Source organism: Xenopus laevis, chromosome 8L (genome assembly GCF_017654675.1).
Source record: "Xenopus laevis strain J_2021 chromosome 8L, Xenopus_laevis_v10.1, whole genome shotgun sequence".
NCBI classification, from domain to species: domain Eukaryota; kingdom Metazoa; phylum Chordata; class Amphibia; order Anura; family Pipidae; genus Xenopus; species Xenopus laevis.
In genome coordinates this window covers 117,535,257-117,558,336 of record NC_054385.1, presented here as the reverse complement: position 1 = coordinate 117,558,336, position 23,080 = coordinate 117,535,257, and the positions used below count along the sequence as shown (strand labels likewise).

The following is a 23,080-nucleotide window of genomic DNA, read 5'->3' as shown; positions in this document are numbered from 1 at the left end:
CTAAGTTGGTGAAGTGACATCAGAAAAATATATATAAAAGAGAATTATATAAAAAAAATAAAAAAAACTGAAAATTGCCATGTGCATATGTATTCACCCCCTTTGCCATGAAGCCCCTAAAAAATCCTGGTGCAACCAATTACCTTCAAAAGTCACATAATTAGTGAAATGAAATATAACATGATCACTTGTTTTTTTAAATAATATATTTAAAAATAACACGGGCACTTGGTTCCCTTAAAAGCACTGGCACTTGTTTCTATGGGAACATGGGCACTTACCCCCCCCTTTTTTTTTAGTACGGACCTGCGGCCCTTAAAATAAAAATTAAAATAAGAACAATATTGATACAAGCCCTATAAAACAACAAGTACACTTAATCCCCCCAATAACACTGGTATTTATCCTCAATAATGCACAGGCACCTATCTCATATAGTTTCACGGGCACTTTCATAAAATAATATTGGTATTGGGTTCCTATAACAATAATAAATAATAATATTGGTATTGGGTTCCTATAACAACCCTGGTATATGTCCCTCAACAACACTATAGAAGGGAAGGGGGAATTATATGAATTGATGGATTTTAATCGTATAGGATGTAATGTTCCTTCCTGATGATCTCTATTTCTTAAAATTATTGTGTACAGGAATTTATGTATTTTTTTTCTCTCTCTTTTTCTTTCTTCAATTTTGTAACTTGAAAATTAATAAAAAGGAAAAAATTTAAGTAAAAAAAAAATAAATTGTCAAATGAAGTCCACTTGTGTGCAATCTAAGGGGCACATTTACTTCGGGTCGAATATCGAGGGTTAATTAACCCTCGATATTCGACCGTCGAAGTAAAGTCCTTCGACTATCGAAGTCGAAGGATTTAGCGCTATTTGTTCGATCGAACGATCAACGATCAAAGGATCGATTCGAAGGATTTTAATCCATCGATCGAACGATTTTTCTTCGATCACAAATTGGCTAGAAAGCCTAGGTTTTAGGTTCTTCGATTGGAAGTCAAAGTCGTGGTCGAAGTAGCCAAAAAAATACTTTGAAATTCGAAGTATTTTTTATTCTATTCCTTCACTCGAGCAGTAAAGTAAATGTGCCCCTAAGTGTCACACCTTTTCTGACAATGGAACCACAACAAACCTGCCAAGAGAGGGCCACCCATCAAACAAGACCGGGCAAGGAGGGCATTAATCAGAGAGGCAGCACAGAGACCAAAGGAAACCCTGAAGGAGTTTGCAGAGTTCCACAGCAGAGACTGGAGTTTCTGTCCATAGGACCACAATAAGCCATACACTCCATAGAGCTGGGCTTTATTGAAGAGTGAACGGAAAGCCATTACTTAAATGGATCCTGTCACCAGAAAACATGTTTTTTCCAAAACACATCAGTTAATAGAGCTACTCCAGCAGAATTCTGCACTGAAATCCATTTCTCAAAAGAGCAAACAGATTTTTTTATATTCAATTTTGAAATCTGACATGGGGCTAGACATTTTGTCAATTTCCCAGCTGTCCCAATTCATGTGACTTGTGCCTGCACTTTAGGAGAGAAATGCTTTCTGGCAGGCTGCTGTTTTTCCTTCTCAATGTAACTGAATGTGTCTCAGTGGGACATGGGTTTTTACTATTGATTGTTGTTCTTAGATCTACCAGGCAGCTGATATCTTGTGCCAGGGAGCTGTTATCTGGTTACCTTCCCATTGTTCTTTTGTTTGGCTGCTGGGGGGGGGAAGGGAGGGGGTGATATCACTCCAACTTGCAGTACAGAAGTAAAGAGTGATTGAAGTATATCAGAGCACAAGTCACATGACTTGGGGCAGCTGGGAAATTGACAATATGTCTAGCCCCATATCAGATTTCAAAATTGAATATAAAAAAATCTGTTTGCTCTTTTGAGAAATGGATTTCAGTGCAAAATTCTGCTGGAGCAGCACTATTAACTGATTCATTTTGAAAAAGTTTTTTTTCCCGTGATAGTATCCCTTTAAAGTTAAAAATAAGAAGGCACTTTTGAGTTTGCCAAAAGGCATGTGGGCGATTCCCCAAATGTATGGAGGAAGGTGCTCTGGTCATATGAGAACTTTTCGACCACCAAAGAAAATGCTATGTCTGGCACAAACCCAACACATCCCATCACCCCAAGAACACAATCGCCACAGTGAGACATGGTAGTGGCAGCATCATGCTGGGGGGATGTTTTTCAGCACTGGGAAACTGGTCTGAGTCGAGGGAAAGATGGATGGTGCTAAAGACAGGGATATTCTTGAGCAAAACCTATGTCAGTCTATGATTTGAGACTGGGACGGAGGTTCACCTTCCAGCAGGACAATGGCCTAAGCATACAGCTAAAGCAACACTCGAGTGGGTTAAGGGGAAACATTTAAATGTGATGGAATGACCTAGTCAAAGTCCAGACCTCAATCCAATTGAGAATCTGTGGTCAGACTTGAAGATTGTTGTTCACAAGCGAAAACCATCCAACATGAAGGAGCTGGAGCAATTTTGCCTTGAGGAATAGGCAAAAACCCTAGTGGCAAGATGTGGCAAGCTCATAGAGACTAGGGATGCACCGAATCCACTAATTTGGATTTGGCCGAACCCCTGAATCCTTCGCGAAAGTTTCGGCCGAATACCTAACCGAATTCAAATCCCGATTTGCATATGCAAATAAGGGGTGGGAAGGGAGAATTTTTTTTACTTCCTTGTTTTGTTGTTTCTCTCCCCGCCCCTAATTTGCATTAGAATAAATTAGGATTCAGATTCAGTTTGGCCGGGCAGAAGGATGCTGAATAAAGGCCAAATCCTGGCCAAATCCCAAACTGAATCCTGGATTCTGTGCATCCCTAATAGAGACTTATCCAAAGCAACTTGCAGCTGTAATTGCCACAAAACGTGGCTCTACAAAGTACTGACTTCAGGGGGGGTGAACAGTTGTGCACGCTGAAGATTTCTGTTAGTTTGTCCTATTTGCTGTTTGCTTCACAAAAAAAAAAAATATGCATCTTCAAAGTTGTAGGCATGTTCTGTAAATGAAAAGGGGCAAACTCTCAAACGATCCATTTTAATTCCAGGTTGTGAGGCAACAAAAGATGAAAAATACCAAGGGGGTCAATACTTTTGCAAGGCACTGTATAATACAATTTTTTTATTTGTTGTCACTTGTTGAACTTGATCCTACCTCCTTGAATGACCAGAAAATAGGCAATTGTACTTTAAGGGGTGGTTCACCTTTAAGTCAAATTTTAGTATGTTATAGAATATATGTTATAGAATGTTATAGACTAATTCTAAGCAACTTTTCAACTAAACTTCATTATTTTTTTTTATAGGTTTTAATTATTTGCTTTCTTCTGACTTTTTTCAGCTTTCTAATGGGGGATCACTGATGCCATCTAATAAACAAATGCTCTGTAAGGCTGCAAATGTTATTGCTACTTTTTATTACTCATCTTTCAATTCAGGTCCTCTCATATTCATATTCCAGTCTCTTATTCAAATTAGCATGGTTGCTAGGGTAATTGGATTCCTAGCAATGACATTGGTGAAATAAAAGTGAAATAGCTTAAAAAGCATAAATAATAAGGAGTGAAAACCAACTGCAAATTGTCTCAGAATATCACTCTCTACATCATACTAAAACTCAATTAAAGGTGAACAACACCTTCAAGAGAGAAATGGGGTGAATTGTTTAATGGAATAAATTCTTTGTGAAGATTCCCCAGTGATTTTCCCCATACAATTGTAGTGGAGAAAATTCGCTATAGAGGTAAAAGCGGTTGCTCTATCATTACAGCAGCAGTTTGTCCACTTTCAACCTAGAGAAATTTCTCTTGGGGAAAATTCATTCTTGTGCTCTTATCAAAGGGCTGGTTCACCTCTACGTTAACTTTTAGGGGCACATTTACCAAAGCTTAGTTGTTCACCTTACTTACTTTCAGTATGATGTAGAGAGTGTTATTCTGAGACCATTTGTAATTGGTTTTCATTTTTTTTTTATTTGTGGTTTTTGAGTTATTTAGCTTTTTATTCAGCAGCTCTCCAGTTTGCAATTTCAGCAATTTGGTTACTAGGGCCCAAATCACCCTAGCAACCATGCATTGATTTGAGTAAGAGACTGGAATATGAATAGGAGAGGCCTGAATAGAAAGATAAGTAATAAAATGTAGCAATAGCAATACATTTGTAGCCTTACAGAGCATTTGTTTTTAGATGGGGCAATTGAATTCAATTGAATAAAGGGGTTCAAGGCTGCAGGCTGAGTTATACAGGGAACTCTAAGTATCATTCATGTATTATAAGGGATAATGTACCCCCTACTGTAAATGATAAGGATATTAAAAATCACCAAGGGGTTGTTCTGTGACCATATAAAGGCACAAGGCTGAGTTATACAGGAAAATCTGAGAATCACTCGTGTATTATTAGGGGTAATGTACCCCCTACTGTAAATGATAAGGATATTAGAAGTCACTGAGGGGTTCTGTGACCATATAAAGGCAAAAGGCTGCAGGCTGAGTTATACAGGAACTCTGAGTATCACTCATGTATTATAAGGAATATTGTACCCCCTACTGTAAATTATAAGGATATTAGAAGTCACTGAGGGGATCTGTGACCATATAAAGACACAAGGCTACAGGCTGAGTTATACAGGGAACTCTGAGTATCACTAATGTATTATAAGGGATAATGTACCCCCTACTGTAAATGATAAGGATAATAGAAGTCACTGAGTGGTTTTGTGACCATATAAAGGCACAAGGCTGCAGGCTGAGTTATACAGGGAACTCTGAGTATCACTCATGTATTATAAGGGATAATGTACCCCCTATTGTAAATGATAAGGATATTAGAAGTCACTGAGGGGGTCTGTGACCATATAAAGACACAAGGCTACAGGCTGAGTTATACAGGGGGAACTCTGAGTATCACTCTTTTATTATAAGGGATAATGTGCCCCCTACTGTAAATGGTAAGGATATTAGAAGTCACCGAGGGATTCTGTGATCATATAAAGGCATTAGAAGGGATTTAGAAGCTTACCTCTAATATCCTCTTATTTTATAACTGGGGGGGGTGGCATTATTTAGATGGTCATGTGACATCAGTAAAAAAAATCTATAACTGATAGCACTGGGCACCTTTTTATAAATAAATATTTTATAAGAAATCATGTTTTGTATGTATTGTTGGTCACAGCAACTTACATGTTTCTTTAAGACTGGCTTAAAAAATTCCAGTTTGGCTCTATGATGATGCTGTGTATAAAGCATGTGAATATTTTTGAAAATATTTATTGTAAATTGAGGGGAGCTTTCTGGTCCTATAGTTCTATATGTTCACTTCCCATAATAATAAAAAATAGCAGCTCCCCTGATAACAACAAGCAATTTGATAATCTGATGATATCACAGGACACACATTGCCAAACCAAGTGACAAACCACAACTATTTCATCATGATAAATTCTTTAGAAAATATAATACTGAATTATTTAATACTTGGTCCAGGGTTTTATTTCTGGAGGTTTCCAATGTAATTGTGGCTTACTATAGAGTATTAGGAGCAAGCCATAAAAAATGAAATACAGGTATGGAATCCATTATCCGGAAACACGTTATTCAGAGAGCTCTGAATAACGGAAAGTCTGTTTGCCCATAAACTCTATTTTATCCAAATAATCCAATTTTTTTAAACTAATTTCCTTTTTCTCTGTAATAATAAAACAGTCACTTGTACTTGATCCCAACTAAGATATAATTAATCCTTATTGGAAGCAAAACCAGCCTATTGGGTTTATTTAATGTCTACATGATTTTCTAGTAGACTTAAATTAAGGTATGAAGATCCAAACTATGGAAAGATCTGCTAACCGGAAAACCCCATGTCCCGAGCATTCTGTAAAACAGATCCCATACCTGTATAATGTTAAACAGCAATGTAAAGTATACTCAGTGGGCATCTGAGCACTTGCATTTTACATTTATATTATATTTTGTACTGTTTAAAGACTTAAGAGGTCATTAAATTCTGCCGCGAGTGCGAGAGCACTAAGGGGTGTAACATCACTCACACTGGACTCTGTCCTGTTCTCCGTTTGCTCCCTAACTGGCACATTTGAATAACACATAAGTTAAGGGATGAATACAGCTTTGCCAAAATCAGGCAGCACTAGAATTCATGGGTCAGATACAGACAAGTGACTATTCTGTAGGAATAGTGCAGGAGTGCAAAACATGGTTTACCCCTATGGCTATGAAATTCCGTAATACACAGCAAATGTTGTACCCATATCCGGAAAACTCAAGGTCCCGAGCATTCGGAATAACATGTCCTATATCTGTTCCAACTAAATGTGCTACTTTTAGGGGGTTATGTACTAAAATCTGAATTTATTTTATAATTACAATAAAGAAAGCTTGACCAAACTCCCATGCCCAATTTTGTCTTATTTCTTAATAATATAACTTGAATAAATCAGATCGGGAAAACCAGATAAAATCGATTGAAAACTCAAAACCGTACAAATTTTTGGTCGGATTTTGGGGCTAAACCCACCGAAGAGCACAATAACTTCAATTTGGGATCGGCGCCTCTTCCACTGACTTGTGCAGAACCTCGACAGGTCTGACATGGCAGATTTTTGGATTCTTGCTTTTTGCAGCCTCGGTGTATAAGAAATCTTGAAAAATTCAAGTTTTTTTTTCCTCTAAAAATTTGAGGTTTAATAAATAACCCCCTTAGTGTCTAGCAACGTGATTAAGTGACTGAAGGCCAGTTTGCATTGCAGAGGCAACAGTATTGTGAACAGGGATTAATGTAGAAACTCCTGCAAGCTACTCCAAAACTCTGTTTCTTCATGGTGACTGATGTAGAGGGTTGTTTCTTGAGTTCAGCCAGGATAGAGCATAGCATACTCCAACAGCATACTGCAACTGTATTTCTTTTTGCTATTTGTGTTAAAGGTTCTTGACCTCCTTGAAGAAATATTGTTGGTTCATTAATGACTTGATGTTGTCATGCTAGTGATATGTCCCTGTCTCTGGCATTCTGGAGCCTGTCCATAAATTGTGTAGGTGGCAAGCTTTTAGTAGGTATTTGATGCCCCTCTTCTACTAAAAGGGTTGTAGACAGATTACAGTTGTCAAAGTTTTCTGCCAGCCAGACAAATCCATTATGGAAAAGGACCTTGGAGTCCTTGTAGATGATAAACTTGGCTGTAGCAAGCAATGCCAGTCAGCAGCATCAAGGGCAAATAAGGTCTTGAGCTGTATAAAAAAGGGCATAGAGTCAAGGGAGGAGGGGGTCATTCTTCCCCTGTATAGAGGTCTCCAGTGCCCAAACAGGACATTATTGTATTAGAGAGGGTACAGAGAAGGGCAACTAAGCTGGTAAAAGGTATTGAAAATCTTAGCTATGAGGAAAGACTGGCCAAGTTGGGGATGTTCACACTGGATAATGGGCACTTAAGGGGTGATATGATAACTATGTATAAATATATAAGGGGATCATATAATAATCTCTCTAATGCTTTATTTACCAGTAGGTCTTTCCAGCTGACACAAGGTCACCCATTCCGATTAGAAAGAAAAGAGATTCTGCCTAAATATTGGGAAGGGGTTTGTTACAGTGAGAGCTGTGAAGATGTGGAATTGTCTCCCTGAATCAGTGGTACAGACTGATACATTAGATAGCTTTAAGAAGGGGTTCGATGGCTTTTTAGCAAGTGAGGAAATGCCGGGTGCAATGTTAGTAAACTCTGCAAGTCCAGTTGCTTTAGACATTTTTATTAGATACTGTATATCATGACCTGGATGGATGAAACTCTTCATACACGTGTACATGTATGCAGGTCCAGCAGAATTGAGCAGCACGTATACAATACAAACAATCTACAATTTGTCTCTGTACTTTTCTTCTACAGAATGATCGATGTAATAATAGGTCTCCCCCATATGAACACATTCAACCAGAATTTATCAGATATATTAAAGTGGCTGCAGTTCTTATCTATCACCTCTGTTTTGGCTTTTGTGCAATATTTGCTGTTGTGGCCACAGGTTCCTGTTTGAGGGGAACGCAAGTACCCCCCTTCCCCCAGACAAATCAGTATATAAAGCTCCAGATTGGCTGCACAATGGGCTGTTGGAAAGTTCTCCCCAGGATCTTCCTCTCACTGTGCAGGTAGAGTGACTCTTTTCTCATCTTATTCACCCAGTCTTTTCTATATAATCATGCACACTCACTCTTTCATATGCTTTTATGCTTTCTATGTGTGAATATGTGCATTAGCTCTATCGCGAAGAACGGTGAAATCAAGTTTCCCAAGAATAAGAACTAATTAACTACAGAATTGTACAAAGGTGAATCAAGGTTGAATTATAAAGCATTAACCTTGTATTTCGAGGCATGCCACTCTTTCTTTAATCTATCCACTGTATCTGCCAATACAGTACTAGTTTATTGTTATTCCCATTTATGTTTGTAGTGCATCAGGAAGACCATGGGACCATCCACCATATTCCTTGTGTCTCTGTTTTCCCTACTGATCCCGGCTCACTCTGCCCCTGATCCCACCCTGGACTCTCACTGGCAGCTGTGGGTTAAAAAACACAAGAAGACCTATAAGGATGCGGTAAGGCAATGGTTTTGCTAACTGATAGTCCTGTTTATTTACAATTGATCCACTCTAAACCTAAGTCTCCTATAGTTTAACTTTTTCCTACAGCTGACAAAATGTAACCCTGTTGATAGCTTGTTGAATTAGCATACCTTGCCATAACAATAGCAAGATATTTAGATGCAACTTGTACAATGGATCCTATTAATGTAGTCTACTGGATCCATTTTACAATTAATTGCCATCTTTTTTAGGAGTATTGATCTGTGCAGGCAGGCAGGCAGGCAGGGTTCTGAATAACAGAGTGGAATACAATAACATTTAATAACATAATAACATAAGTACAGGTGTGGAACCTGCAATACAGAATACTTGGGACTTGGGGCTTTCTGTAATTTGGATCCACTTTGGGAGTCTACCGGTTAGACTAGCCAGTGCTAGTAGATGAGAGCAAGACAACCTGATCTTTCAGATATTACCTATTACTTAAATGTTTTAAAGGAGAAGGAAAGGCTAAAATGAAGTAAGCTTTATCAGAAAGGTCTATATAAATACACCAGTAAACCCTCAAAGTAATGCTGCTCTGAGTCCTCTGTCAAAAGAAACACAGCATTTCTTTCCTTCTATTGTGTACACATGAGCTTCTATATCAGACTTCCTGTTTTCGAGCATGAACCTCCAGGGCAGGGCTTGAGCATGCTCAGTTTGCTCTTCTCCCCCTCCCACCTCCCATCCCTGCTGTAATCTGAGCTCAGAGCTGTAAGTGAGCAGGGAGAGACTCAGGCAGGAAGTGATGTCACACCAATCTTATATGGCAGCTTCTATCCTAAACAAACAGAGACAGCGTCTAGAGCTGTTTACTCAGGTATGGTAAATCATTCTGCAGAATAAATATAGTGTTCTAGCTTGCACTATTGTGGCTAATCTATTGCCAATAAACTGTCTTGGAGCTTTCCTTCTCCTTTAATTGGTAGTTATCTGATAAAAACGTAATGGCTGATTCAGTTCACCTTCTATTTTTGTAATTTAGTCCTAAAAGCTTAAATATCGCCAATGCAATTCACAGGAGGAGGAACATGCAAGACGGACCATCTGGGAGGAGACACTGAAATTTATCACAGTCCATAACTTGGAATATTCCTTGGGACTCCACACTTATGACGTTGGGATGAACCATCTGGGAGATATGGTAAGAACTTTCCAAACTTCTATGCCAAATGAAGCTTCCCTGATTTGTGCAGTCTCTGATACACACCCTCATATTATACACACATTCTGCACAAATCTGTATATGTATCTGTAGGATCTAATTACAATATTACAATCATTTTAAGCTGCTTGTGTAACAATTTTACTGGCACATTTAAGGTAGGATTATACTGCCCAGCACTTTGAGTACGTAAAGGGGTTGTTCACCTTTGAGTTAACTCAATGTAAAAGTTATAGTCTGAGAAAATGTGCAATTGGTTTTCATTTTTGATTCTTTGTGGTTTTTGAGTTATTCAGCAATCTGGTTGCTATGGTTCAAATTACTCTAGCAACCATGCATTGATTTCAATAAGAGACTGGAATATGAATAGGAGAGGGCCGAATAGAAAGTAGCCTTACAGAGCATTTGTATTTTAGATGGGGTCAGTGACCCCCATCTGAAAGCTGGAAAGACTCGGAAAAAAGGCAAATAATTCAAAAACTATGAAGAATAAATAATTAAGACCAGCTAAAAAGTTGTTGAATTAGCCATTCTATAACATACTAAAAGTTAACGTGAAGATGAACCACCCCTTTAAGTGCTAGTTGTCAGGACGTTTTGGGAGGTTGCTACATAAATTAATGGTTCCTTCATCCAGGAGTCCCAAGTCCCAGTAGGAATCAAAGTGCTAATAAATAAAGACTTTTATAGTAAAGAATATAGTGCTTTGAAGATTATCAGTCCCCTGACTCTGGGCTTAATAATACAGGTATGGGACCTGTTATCCAGAATGCTCGGGACCTGGGGTATTCCGGATAAGGGATCTTTCCATGATTTAGATCTTCATACCTTGTCTACTAGAAAATCATTTAAACATTAAATAAACACAATAGGCTGGTTCTGCTTCCAATAAGGATTAATTATATCTTAGTTTGGATCACGTACAAGATACTGTTTTATTATTACAGAGAAAAGGTGAATCCTTTTTAAAAATATGGGTTATTTTATTATAATGGAGTCTATGGGAGATGTTCATTCAGAAATTCTTACTGGATAGCGGGTTTCCGGATAAGGGATCCCATACCTGTAATAATAATAATAATGTTTATTAAATACACAATCCCACAGCAACTTGGTAGTCAAACAAATGAATTACACAAATTAGTTTAGGCTCATACAGGGTCTCAGTGTTAACTCAAAAACCATCGTTGACACCCATTAAGCATATTGTTAAAGAGATACTGACGCTAGAAAGTAAACCATTTTTTACATCTTTTATAACATTGCTTTTGCATGCTATTTCTAATTAATAAAAGTGTTTGCCCAATGCATATACCTGACCTATCTGATCCCCATGTTCCTCTGTGATGGGCTGACATATTTAACAGAAGCTTGTTAGCATTAGAAACTCTGACAATTACTTACAAAAGCAGCCCTAACAGAGACAAATAAACAACATCATCTATAGGTAACTTTTAATGTACATTCATATTCTGAAGAGTAGTTTTTGAGTGTCAGTGTAACTTTAAGTCAAATAAATGTTGGGAATCACAGACCAACTACACAACTATCTATAAAGAGGTTTGGATCTATATAGCAGTTACTCCGCCTTGGTTCCTTACATCTATTCTACTTTAGCACCACTACTAGTACTACTTTCACCTAGAAAATGACATCTCCTCCTAGGCACTTTACAAACCTTGCCATTAATATAGCTCTTATATTTATATTTAAATACCTTTATTATAGGTATGTGTATATTTCGGACTTTAACAACGGAGAGGAAAGAGAAAAGAACACCTCTTCTATCAAGTACCCCAATGGTCCGTTTAAATAAATTGATTTCCAAATTTAACAAAAAAAAATTCATTATCCTCTTTGAATTATCACCAAACTGTAATCACCCCAACTGGGTTTCTACTTATCAAGTAAAGTGCTAGTGCTATTAATTCAATCCATTAGATAATTCATTTAAATTCCATTAATTAGATGCTTGTGAATTAAAAAAAGGTGCTAATTGATTAAATTCATAAAAAAAATGACTAATACCAATAATTAAATTAAGAGTGATGGACTACCTAAAGTGCATTATTGTTATAATTTCAATAATTTAAAAATGTTAAAATTACATAAAGTGCAAGGGCAATTGTTCACCGACCAGGATTGTTGGAAAGAGAATTAATTATTGACCAAAATTGATTAAAAAGATAAATCGATTTCCCAGCAGCTCAATCCAGATATAATGTTATGAAAATTGATGTAAGAAGAGGTGGAGTTGTCCCTATACTTTCTGCCTAATGATTTCTAGTCCTGGGACACCACAAAGTAAAGAAAGGCAGGGAAACCAGGACTGTGGTCTCAGATATTACACTGGCCCTAAATAGATAAGAACTGTCTCAACCTCAAAAAAACACAAATCCTGGTCCCCTTGGGAATCCCAGTGTGGGATTGCAATAGAAAGAGAAGAGAAACAATATTGAGTGCGGAGTTTCAAAAAAAAAGCCACCCCATTGACCATGACCAATTCCAATTAGTTAAATAGTAAAAAGCTTAAAGCTAACAATTAAAAGCTATGTAGCAGAGTTTTTTTGTTGTTAAACTTGGAAATCAATTAATTTAAACTGACCCTTTGGGGTACTTGATAGAAGAGGGTTCTTTTCTCTTTCCTCTTGGTTGTTATGGTCCGAAGTCATACTGATTTAATCAGGACTCATCTTCTATCGAGTGGATAAATTGTAATTGTAATTAAGTATGTCTATATTTCTGCAAGTACTGACCCAATGACAGTTTACATATTGAGACACACACAGAGGGACTGTGTATGTCTTCAAATAAATGATCATGTGTTTGTGGAACAGTTGAAATGAATGGAAAGTGGCCAGGTTCTGGGTTTGATTTGGGGTCTGGCTGGGTTTAAGATCAGGGACCTAACAGTTTTTTTATGTATGCAGAATTTGTTTCATATGTATGTATCACTGTGACTGTGTAACATGGCTGTATTGTTATTATTATGTACTAGACTGGTGAGGAGATGACACCAACAATAACAGATCACATCGGCTTAGGTGATTCGTTGGCCAACATGACCGAAGTGCCAAAAGAGGTATTAGAAGCTCAGGCGCCATCATCAATAGACTGGAGAAGCAGCCACTGTGTCACCCCTGTGAAACACCAGGTATGTGTATATTATATTAGTATTTATTGTTCAGCACTGTGGAATAGCTCATAGTACAAGTTGATCCAGGGACTAGTCCGATTGCCATTTTGGAATAAGGAAGGAATTTTTCCCCCTCTAAGGCAAATTGGAGAGGCTTCAGATGGGTTTTTTTTGCCTTCCTCTGGATCAACTGGCAGATAGGTAGTTAATAAAAAAAAGAAAAAAAAAAAGGTTTAACTCGATGGACATGTGTCTTTTTTCAACCTTACTTACTATGTATATGTTGGTGCTTTATAAATACATATTAATAATACTACACACAGCTATGCTGAGTAACCTACTTAATGGGTAGTAGAGAAATAGTTCCATAGTAGCACACACTAAATAGTATTGGCTTCTATTGTTTATTATTATTATTAACATGTATTTATATAGCACTAACTTATTGTGTAGCACAGTAATGTAAATGTGACTATACCACTAAATCACATGAGTTCTATACATAGAACATATGGAGTTACATACATCACAATCAATACAGGTACAAAAGGTGAGGAAGGCCCTATGCATAGGCATACAGTCTAAAGGGAAGGGAGTAATACACAAGGTGTGGGAGTGGGCAAGATCGAATTAAGTGGGTGAGAAATGTGGTACTGTATGTGGTGTTGCGTTTGGTAGTTAAGCAGAGTGAGGGTAGGCTTCTCGAAACAAGTGCGTTTTAAGGGATTTCTTGAAAGCAGAAAAGTTGGGAGAAAGTCGGACAGACCGTCGGAGAGAGTTCCAGAGGAGGGGTGCAGCCCTTGCAAAGTCTTGAATGTGAGCATGTGAGGAGGTAATGAGAGAAGAGTTGAGTAGCAGGTTAGTAGAGGAGCGTAGTAAGTGGTTGGGTGAGTATATAGAGATGAGTTCAGAGATGTAGGGTGGGGCAATCCTATGCACCCTTGTTGGGACCAGGCCTAGGGGAACCAATGCTCTGCAGTGAAAATACATTTTTGGAGATTTGTGTCACCCATCCTAGAGGAAATTTCATAATGCAATAAAACAACCCGTGTACCCTTAACCTTAATAAAGTGATCAATCCCTTGCAATTCCTTTCTTTTCTGTCCCATAACAGGGCTCTTGCTATTGTAGCTACGCTTTCAGTGCCGTGGGGGCTCTGGAATGCCAATGGAAAAAGAAAACGGGCAGACTGCTCACATTCAGCCCACAGGAACTGGTGGATTGTTCCTACACTGAAGGAAACAGTGGCTGTTATTGGGGATATTTATGTTATTCTTTCGCATACATGAGGAAATATGGTTTGATGCAGGAATCCGCTTACCCATATGAAGGACAGGTACGTAACAGCACTGCATACAGCAGGGGGCAGCACATGGGCATCCCCTGGAACACCCCTAACTTGCTCATCTTATTGAGAATATGCAAGCACCAGAGGATGCAAGACACTAGGGAGCCCTGTGTGTAAATGGGAACTATTGCAAAAATAAAAAAATAATTTAAACTTCATCATACTGAAATAAGAATCTTTCTAAATACAATCAATTAAATATTCTGCATCATTTCTGAAATAATCAAGTCTATGTTCACTATCCCTCTCTCAGCATGTTTCTCTTCATTCTCTCTTCATGCAGCAGTTGGGTGTCAGATATTCATTGACAAATCCAATATATCTTATAGGGGGTTTCCTTTCCTAGCAGATATATCAGAGCTCACTCAAATAACTGATTCCAGTACAAACAAAATCTAACAAAATAACTGCCTTTTGCACAAATTCTGCATGTAGAGAGACATGGGGGCAAATTCACTAAGCACCGAAGCGCCTAAAGCTAGCGTGAATAAGCCAGCCTTGGGCATTTTTGTTACTTCGCAGATTCACTAACGGACGCTGGCGTAACTTCGCTAGTGTTACTTCGCACCCTTACGCCTGGCGAATTTGCGCACGCACGCATTGTTCTGAACGCTACCTTTTACGCTAGACTTCCTTCGCCACATCAGACCAGGTGAAGCGCAATAGAGTAGATAGGGATTGCTTCAAAAAAAGTAAAAAAATTTTCTAAGTCCCAAAAAACGCTGGCATTTTTTCTTTATTATGGGTGATAGGCTGAAAAAGATCGAAAAATTTTTTGGGGCTCCCCTCCTTCCCCCCTACATTTCCTAACTCATGGCAACTTAACTATACAGTGGGCACATGTGTAGGGCAAAATAAAAATTTTATTTGCTGTTTTGAAGGTTTCCCAGGCTTGTGTAGTGATGCTACATATCCCTCCATTGTAACTTCAATTTGGCTCTGTATTCAAATTAACCATCGCTAGCGTAACTTCGCTTTGCTTGGCGTATTAATGCTAGTGCAACTTCGAAACCTTACGCTACCCCTGAGCGCAACTTCGGATTTTAGTGAATTTGCGGAGCGCTGGCGAAAATACGACTGGCGAAGTGCGGCGAAGCAGCCGCTGGCGCAACTACGAATCTTAGTGAATGTCCCACTAGATGTCTGGTGAACTCTAATACATCTTTTAGGCAAAATGATCCCCCCTATAAGATATATTGATCTAACTGTCAATGAATATCTGACACCCAACTGCTGCATGAAGACAGAATGAAGAGAAACAGATGCTGAGAGAGGGATAGTGAACTTGATTATTTCGGAAACAGTACAGAATTTTGAATTTTTTGTGTTTAGAAACTTTCTTATTTTAATTTGCTGAAGCTAATATTATATTTTCATTTTCACAATAGCTCCCCTTTAATGATTGCTTATGAGAGAGCTGCCTTGCACCCATGTGAGCTGTGCACCTGCTTATAGTACGGGTGCCTGTACCCGGTGAAGTTTAAACTCAGGAAGAAACACTAGGGGAAGTTTCATTCCTGAAAATGCCTCTTTATTTCAATAGGCAGCACTCCAAGGAAAGTATATGAATGGTGACAGCCTAACTTAGTCTAGAATTACATGGCTGGCTAGTTTAGCCTATTAGTAGTTGACAAAGCTTGTTAACAAGTTGGTGTAACGTATTACATGATGGTAGTCTGAATTTATTTAATATTACTATATACAGTATGAAAATATATTTAAATATGTGAAAGTAACTTTACAATGAGTTCATTTAATTATAAAGGAAAAAAGGAACAGGCAGTTGAAGTTATATAATAATACTAATATTTCACTTTATGCTAAAAGCTTTACTCATCATGCCCAGGTGAAACAGCCACTTGCTGAACCAGACACATCTTGGGCTACGTTAAATTTAGTATAAATCAAGGAATAAGTGGAAAGTGTTCTGGAAGGTGTTTCATTGGCTAAATGCCTTCCCTTTGTCCGACCAACCACTAGCTTGGTATGGGTACAACCAGTGTCCCATTCTAGGCAGGCATATTCTAGTAGTTATATATAGTTATAGCAGGAGGGAGATTTACTTTCATATTATTTATGAAACCCCTTTATGCGGTGGCTTTGCAGAGGACTTCATTTTGTGAACGCTGCTTCTCCACAAAGAGATGACTGATGAGAGCCTGTTCTTCTATCTACTCCCCACCAGGAAGGAAAGTGCATAAGGAAGAGGTCAAGTAATACAGGATTGGTACATTATTTCTACAGAGTACCTGCTGGCAATGATCACGCTCTCATGAATGCAGTGGGGACAATAGGACCCGTGTCTGTTTGGATAGATGCCGGTCATCAAGGGTTCCGTATGTACAAGTCAGGTGGGTTCCAGATCCTGTGTAATACTGTACTGTCTCTGTACAAACCCAGTACCAGTAAAATGTATAATTTTCGGCTGAGAAGATGCTCCAGGCAGAAGCCCATATTGGTGCTGGGCATGGAGGTAATGTAGGATCCACTTGATAAAGGACCTAGCCCGAAACATGTTGTGGTGCAATTTTCCCCAATAAAAAGCAATTTGCAGTCATAGTTACTGCCCTGGATTTGTCCTGCTTCTTACCATTATACATGATCGGTCCATTATTTCACAATTTCATCATCAGCCTTTATCTCAGTGGAATACAGTCTCAATTCTCTACTGAATGAAGGCACACACATGCTCAACTGGCCAGTCTCATCACAAGTCAGTGGTTAGAATGGCAACTCTCTGGAAGTTGCTTCAGTGCTGACCAGGGACCTACCAGTTTGGATATTCTCTCTGAGTGGGTTTGTGAAGACAAGTAAGATGTGATGTGGTAGTGCCAATTATACTGTATAAATGTACATGCACCAGCAAATTACACAGTTGAACAAGAAAGTCTTGTTCAGTTTTACATTCTTGTGAATTTCAGGTGTATATTATGATCCATATTGCACCAACCATGTAAATCATGTAGTGCTTACGGTTGGATATGGAACAGAAAATGGTATCAACTACTGGCTGGTTAAGAACAGGTAAGATACATGGAATAAATTCATTTTAATTCTTTCACCTAATAAAGAAGGCAGCATGTGCTCTTCAGAATATTTTATTGACTTTCGGATGATATTCTACTGTGAGGTTACCAGATCCGGGGGCACTAAGAAATGCATGTTGCAGGGCTGGTTACAATTTAGTTGAAATGCAATCAGTGTAGCCCTTCAATGTCAACAGGTTTTAACAAATGTCCCGGAATTTTCAATTAACTTGGAAACAGCGACGTCCTGGCAGGGTCGGACTGGACATGGGGGGCCCACTGGGTTACAAACCTCCAGGCCCCCCTGCGCATATGCGAGAATGCCGGCACGCATGTGCAAACGTTCGTGAGCGGCTTGCATGCGTTAATGTTTGTGAGCAGCGCGCATATGCAAACGCCGGTGGCGGTGCGAACACAGTAAAGGCGCGACTTCGGTGTAGGGGGGCTTGGCCAGCAGGGGCCCACCGGGTTTTTATCGGTTTTTATCGGTGTCCCATCGCCGATTACTGGGCCCCACAGCAAACTATTTTTCAGGCCTCCAAAATGTTTAGAGTTTGACCTGTTTTAACAATATTTATTGAAATTGTATATGAATTAGGGCCTCAGGGTCTGCTTCCTCTGTAGTTACGCCCCTGCCTGGAAACCTTCTACTGTATCAATCACCCAAGTTGCAAAATAAGTAGCACCTGAGCATCAGCTAATGCCCTGTACTCATATGGTACTGACAATATTCTTGCTTCCTACTGGCCAACACAGGAGCATTGACCTTCTAGTAGTGGGTAGTAGGATCTATTCATGCAGAATGCATGGAGTGCAGTGTACAGTCTGGCATCTACCAAAAGGCAGGGCACTGCCACTTTAGGGGTCATGATTTCCCCAGGCAGAAGTGAAAGAGCATGCCCCTTATGCTCATTCAGGCAGCACTGCTTCTGCTTCTGCTCTGAGGAATGGTTCAATTTTTACCCACAATCAGTCAGTGCCTTAGATCTTTCACACAGGTAGGATAAGCCATAGCCAATCAGAGCACTAGGATATTTACAATATTAATATTGAACCATTCAAAGAGCTGCATCAAACTGTAACAAATCATTAGCTACTTCATGGGGCCAGACTAGTGACACATGTTAAATAACCCTGCTCTTGCTTATGTCCCTTTCCAATCCAAACTTAACCGTGCCCAAAGTTGTAAAGGCTTTTAAAACCTCCTCACCGTGCCCACCCCCTATGATTATGTCTAAAAGGAATGGGCTCTCCATGGGTTTAGTCAATGGAATAGTGATAGGTATGGTAATGTCACAAGCAGAATGGCTCCTTAATGAAAGTTGTGCCCACGACTCACACCTTAAAGCAGTGGTCCTCAACCAGTGGCTTTTTGATGTTGCTCCCAGTTGATTTGCCTCAAAGCAGGTGCTTATTTTTGAATTCCTGCTTTGGAGGCAAGTTGCATAAAAACAGTTGTTCTGCCAAATAGAGCCTCCTATAGATCGCCAGTGCATAAAGGGACTACCAAATGGCCAATCACATAACTTTTTTTGCAACACACAGGAACATTTTTCATGCTTGCGTTACTGCTCAACTCATTTTACATCTGAGTGTGGCTCACAGGTAAAAAAGGTTGGAGACCCCACCATAAAGTATTATATCAGCCTAAATCTTCCTAACTTTCAGGTAAAGCTCATGGGTCCTGTGAGTTTCATGCGGACCAATGCATCAACAGGGTAACCACTTACAGGACTAAACTAACCTGTGGCCAATAGTAAATGTGCAAATACTAAATAAGCCTAGCAGAGTCTTCATCAGGGCACATGGTGGGTGACTATAAGGTGCAGGTCACATGGGCGACTTTATTACCTGGCATTGCCCTGTGCCAAGTTCCCAATGGTTTTTATAGATGAGTCCATCTTCAAATGAGGAGAGGAAATATATAAAATAACTTGTAAAAAAAAAAAAGTGACCCTAGTTGGAATTTTGGGGTTCTTTATTGGCTACAACCGGGCAGAAGAGGAAGTGTTAACCCTGGTGTAACATAGACAGTTCCAGGGAGCTTGCCTTAGTAAATGGGTAACAAAAGGGACTGGCTGCTAAATTGTTTCAGCCACAGAAGGAGCCAGCAGAGAAGTGTAAATGAGTGCATCGCAGTACTGCAGCAAGGAATACATGTATGGGATATGTTATCTGGAAACCTATTATCCAGAAAGCTCTGAATAACAGGAAGGCCATCTCCCATAGAAAATACACGAACAGGAGGACTGCACTCCGGTAGAAAACAGGTTTTTATTGCTGGGTACTGTAGAAATACATAGGCCTTACGCGTTTCGGGAACACCTTCCCTTAATCAAAGGCTTACAAAATGAGTCGAACACATGCATTATATAGCATTGATCTCTATTGGTTATCAAAAATTATTGCGGCTAAAAAATATATATATATTTTCTTATACTTTCTTATACTTTATATGTCAATAAAACCAACCACACTCTGCTAAAATGTATAAAACAAAAGAAGGGGAAGGGGATTCATCTCCCATAGACTCCATTTTATCCAAATAATCCACATTTTTAAAAATTATTTCCTTTTTCTCTGTAATAATAAAACAGTACATTGTACTTGATCCAATTAAGATATAATTAATCCTTATTGGAAACAAAACCAGCCTATTGGCTTTATTTAATATTTACATGATTTTCTAGAAGACTTAAGGTATCAAGATCCAAATTATCCAGAAAACCCCAGGTTCCGAGCATTCTGGATAACAGGTCCCATACCTGTACTACCATCTAACTGAGCCCTGCTGTTTCCTTACTTATATCTCTGCGACTGTATAACTCTCTAATTGCCATTCCTCACTCACATTTACTTTAGGATCATTTATATTGCATTTTAAGAATAGAAAATCATTTTGGTTTTTTTTTCAGTTGGGGAAAAAACTATGGAAACGGGGGATACATAAAAATGGCTCGAAATTATGACAAAGACTGTGGCATTACCCAGTTTGCTTACTATCCAACTGTGTGAAGTCTGGTGCTGTCAGATGGTCCAGAGGGATTTTATCTGCAAGCAAATATGTCTGCTAATTCTTTTATGCCTGAATTTGTATTTGTTTATATCGTGTTCTTTGGTTTTTAAATCATTGAATGCCTAGATTTTCTGCTTACATACATATAAGTCTACAAGAGAAAAGCTTACTGTGTACTGAGGACATTGCACTTTTATATTGCACACATTAGTACATAGGAGCTGAGGTTGAAAAAATACATTATCAATTTCAATCTTTGGTTCAAGGACATCCTATTTACAAAACTAAGTAGATCTTGCATGTATACATACAGACATTTAAGAGGGGATTGTGGGATCCCATGAAGACAAGTATAATGTCAACCCTGCTTTTATGAATAAAATTGCTAGCAGCTCAGAACAACGGAATTTCTGATTGCTCATTCCCTGGCCTTGTGCTTTATCAGTTATTATAAGTAAAAATAATAATATATAAGTGCATACACTTTGGAAAACAGGTGATTTGATTCACAAACTTACTGATCTTAAAATGCTGAACCCCAATACCTGTTTATATTCACTTAGATACAAAGATAAAACATAAATGCAGGGGTCTTCTGGTAAGTTTATTGTCCAATATGCATAGCATTATCAAAATAAATGGCCTATAGAGACACAAAAATGAAAGTGTTGTATACAAATTATCATGGCTGTCACTTTAGTAACTCCAAAACCATTATATTGCCTGCATGTTATATATATGGCAAAAGCCACAAAAAATAAGTTGACCTCAGAAAATCACATATTTTTGAAAAGTACACATTCTGATGAATCCAAAATGGATAAATAAGTATTTCTCAATATGAATGACAGGGGTCTATTGAAATGCTTGACTTCCAATGTGCATAGGATTGCATTTGGAGACCACAACATGAAATTATCACATATATGAATTTATATAGCTGATAGAGGGTAAGTGATAAAAGTGATGCTAACTTGATGTGGAAGATTAAAGTAAATTTGTTCAGTGGTTTTAAAGGGGAAGTAAAGTCTAGAATAGAATAAGGCTAGAAATGCTGTATTTTGTATACTAAACATAAACATGAAGTTACTGCAGCACAAGCCTAATAAAACAAATGATTTATGCTTTCAACGACCGGCCACAGGGGGTCCCCATCTTGTAACTTTGTTAAACATCTTTGCAAGACCAAGACTGTGCACATGCTCAGTGTGGTCTGGGCTGCTTAGGGATCTTCATAAATTATCAAAACAGCACAAGTCAAATATCGTCTTCAGAAGCCGATACAGCAAGACTGAAAATCAGAATATACAGACTGCACTGGTTCCTGTGTTGTCGTGTAATCTAATATTGATTTTATAGTTTTTGTATTGTTTAATACAAACTTTCTCCAACTCTGCAGAACCAGTGGCTGCAGCAAAATAATCCTCCAAATAGAATTCCAGTTTATCTGTTTAAATCTGGCTCCATGATCTTTGTCTCCTGCAGCTGGAGTTGGATCCCCAGTAAAATAAAATCCAATCCTGCTCTACAGGGAAACAAACAAAGCTGCTTGAGTTCTGCATGGGTGGGAAGTAAGTAACTCCCCCTGCTGTTCATAAGTATGATTGTTTCCCTGCACAGCAGTTAGGGACTGTCTGACAATTCCTATCCACAGCAGTAAATGAAGGGAGAATTTCACTGCATACAGTCAGGTTTCTTATAAAAACGATACATATTTTTTAATTAAAGTATATTCAGGTTTCTTTTTCATTAAAGAAAGTAAAAATGGGATTTTATTTTTTTGCCTTTACATGCCATTTAAAAGCACTTATTGTGTCTAATTGTATCTTCTATTTTGTTCTATTTAAAAGATAAATACTGTTTAATGGGACTTATATCTCTCAGCTCTCTCTATAAGGGTTTAAAGGTGGTGTGCTAGTGAAACTTTTTATATACAGTAGACCATGGGGCAGTTTAAGCTATACTAGCAGCTGGACGGCAGACGCTTCTACCCTCTGGCCCTGCACTTATTACTAACTTCCACTCTTAGATGGCTATTCTCTGGTGTTTTTCAGCTGGTAAAGAAGTGCCAAAGTCTATCTATAGATTTAGCAGAGCATTTAAAACGTTTGAGCAGTTTCATTGTAAAACATTTGGATTCATATTTATCAGCGTGGGTAGATGTAAGCTAATGTGGATTTATTAAAGGAATAAGATATGATGACCAAGACATAAGACACCCGTAAGCCTGACACCTGTTGTGAAAACACACCTGAAGATATAGGAAAGTGATGACAACACAATTTTACTTCTTTAGTGGTTCCTGGTAAAGCCCCACCTTGAGTAAATAGTGCAGTTTTGGGCTCCAATCCTTAAGAAGGATATTAATAAGTAGGGGTTGCTTTTGAGGAACTTTTATTTGAAGCAGCACAGGTGGTTTTTCCCACCCTACCTGGGTGAGGTAGGACAACAGATTCTAATAATACCTTTAAGAGGGCTTTGGCTGGCTTCTTGAACCAGCAGAATATCAAAGATTATAGTAATCACAAGGTCTAGAGTTAGTTAGATTCTCTTCAGGATATGATGTAGGATTGCCTGTGTTATAGATATCTGATATGGTTCGGCAGGGAGGTAAATAAAGTAGATCAGGGTAAGGCTGCTTATATGATATATTTAGACTTTGATAAAACATTATTAAATCTAACTGGACTAACCAATCAGCACAAGAAAAGTAAGTAT

At 38.5% G+C, this 23,080-nt stretch overlaps 1 protein-coding gene across 2 annotated transcripts; it reads left to right on the top strand.

Annotated features, from left to right (window-relative positions):
* Window positions 1-8,094: 8,094 nt before the first annotated feature.
* LOC443722 (cathepsin S) lies at window positions 8,095-20,361 on the top strand. Of its 2 annotated transcripts, XM_041573464.1 has the most exons (9): window positions 8,095-8,190; window positions 8,299-8,369; window positions 8,495-8,641; window positions 9,693-9,815; window positions 12,835-12,990; window positions 14,087-14,308; window positions 16,506-16,671; window positions 17,242-17,344; window positions 20,262-20,361. In XM_041573464.1, the coding sequence occupies exons 3-9, from the start codon at window positions 8,510-8,512 to the stop codon at window positions 20,359-20,361; spliced, it is 1,002 nt and encodes a 333-aa protein (XP_041429398.1). In that variant the 5' UTR covers window positions 8,095-8,190; window positions 8,299-8,369; window positions 8,495-8,509. The 2 variants fall into 2 exon arrangements, with proteins under 2 accessions (XP_041429398.1, XP_018086838.1); XM_018231349.2 differs by lacking the exon at window positions 8,299-8,369 and having other exon boundaries at window positions 8,146-8,190.
* Window positions 20,362-23,080: the final 2,719 nt, after the last annotated feature.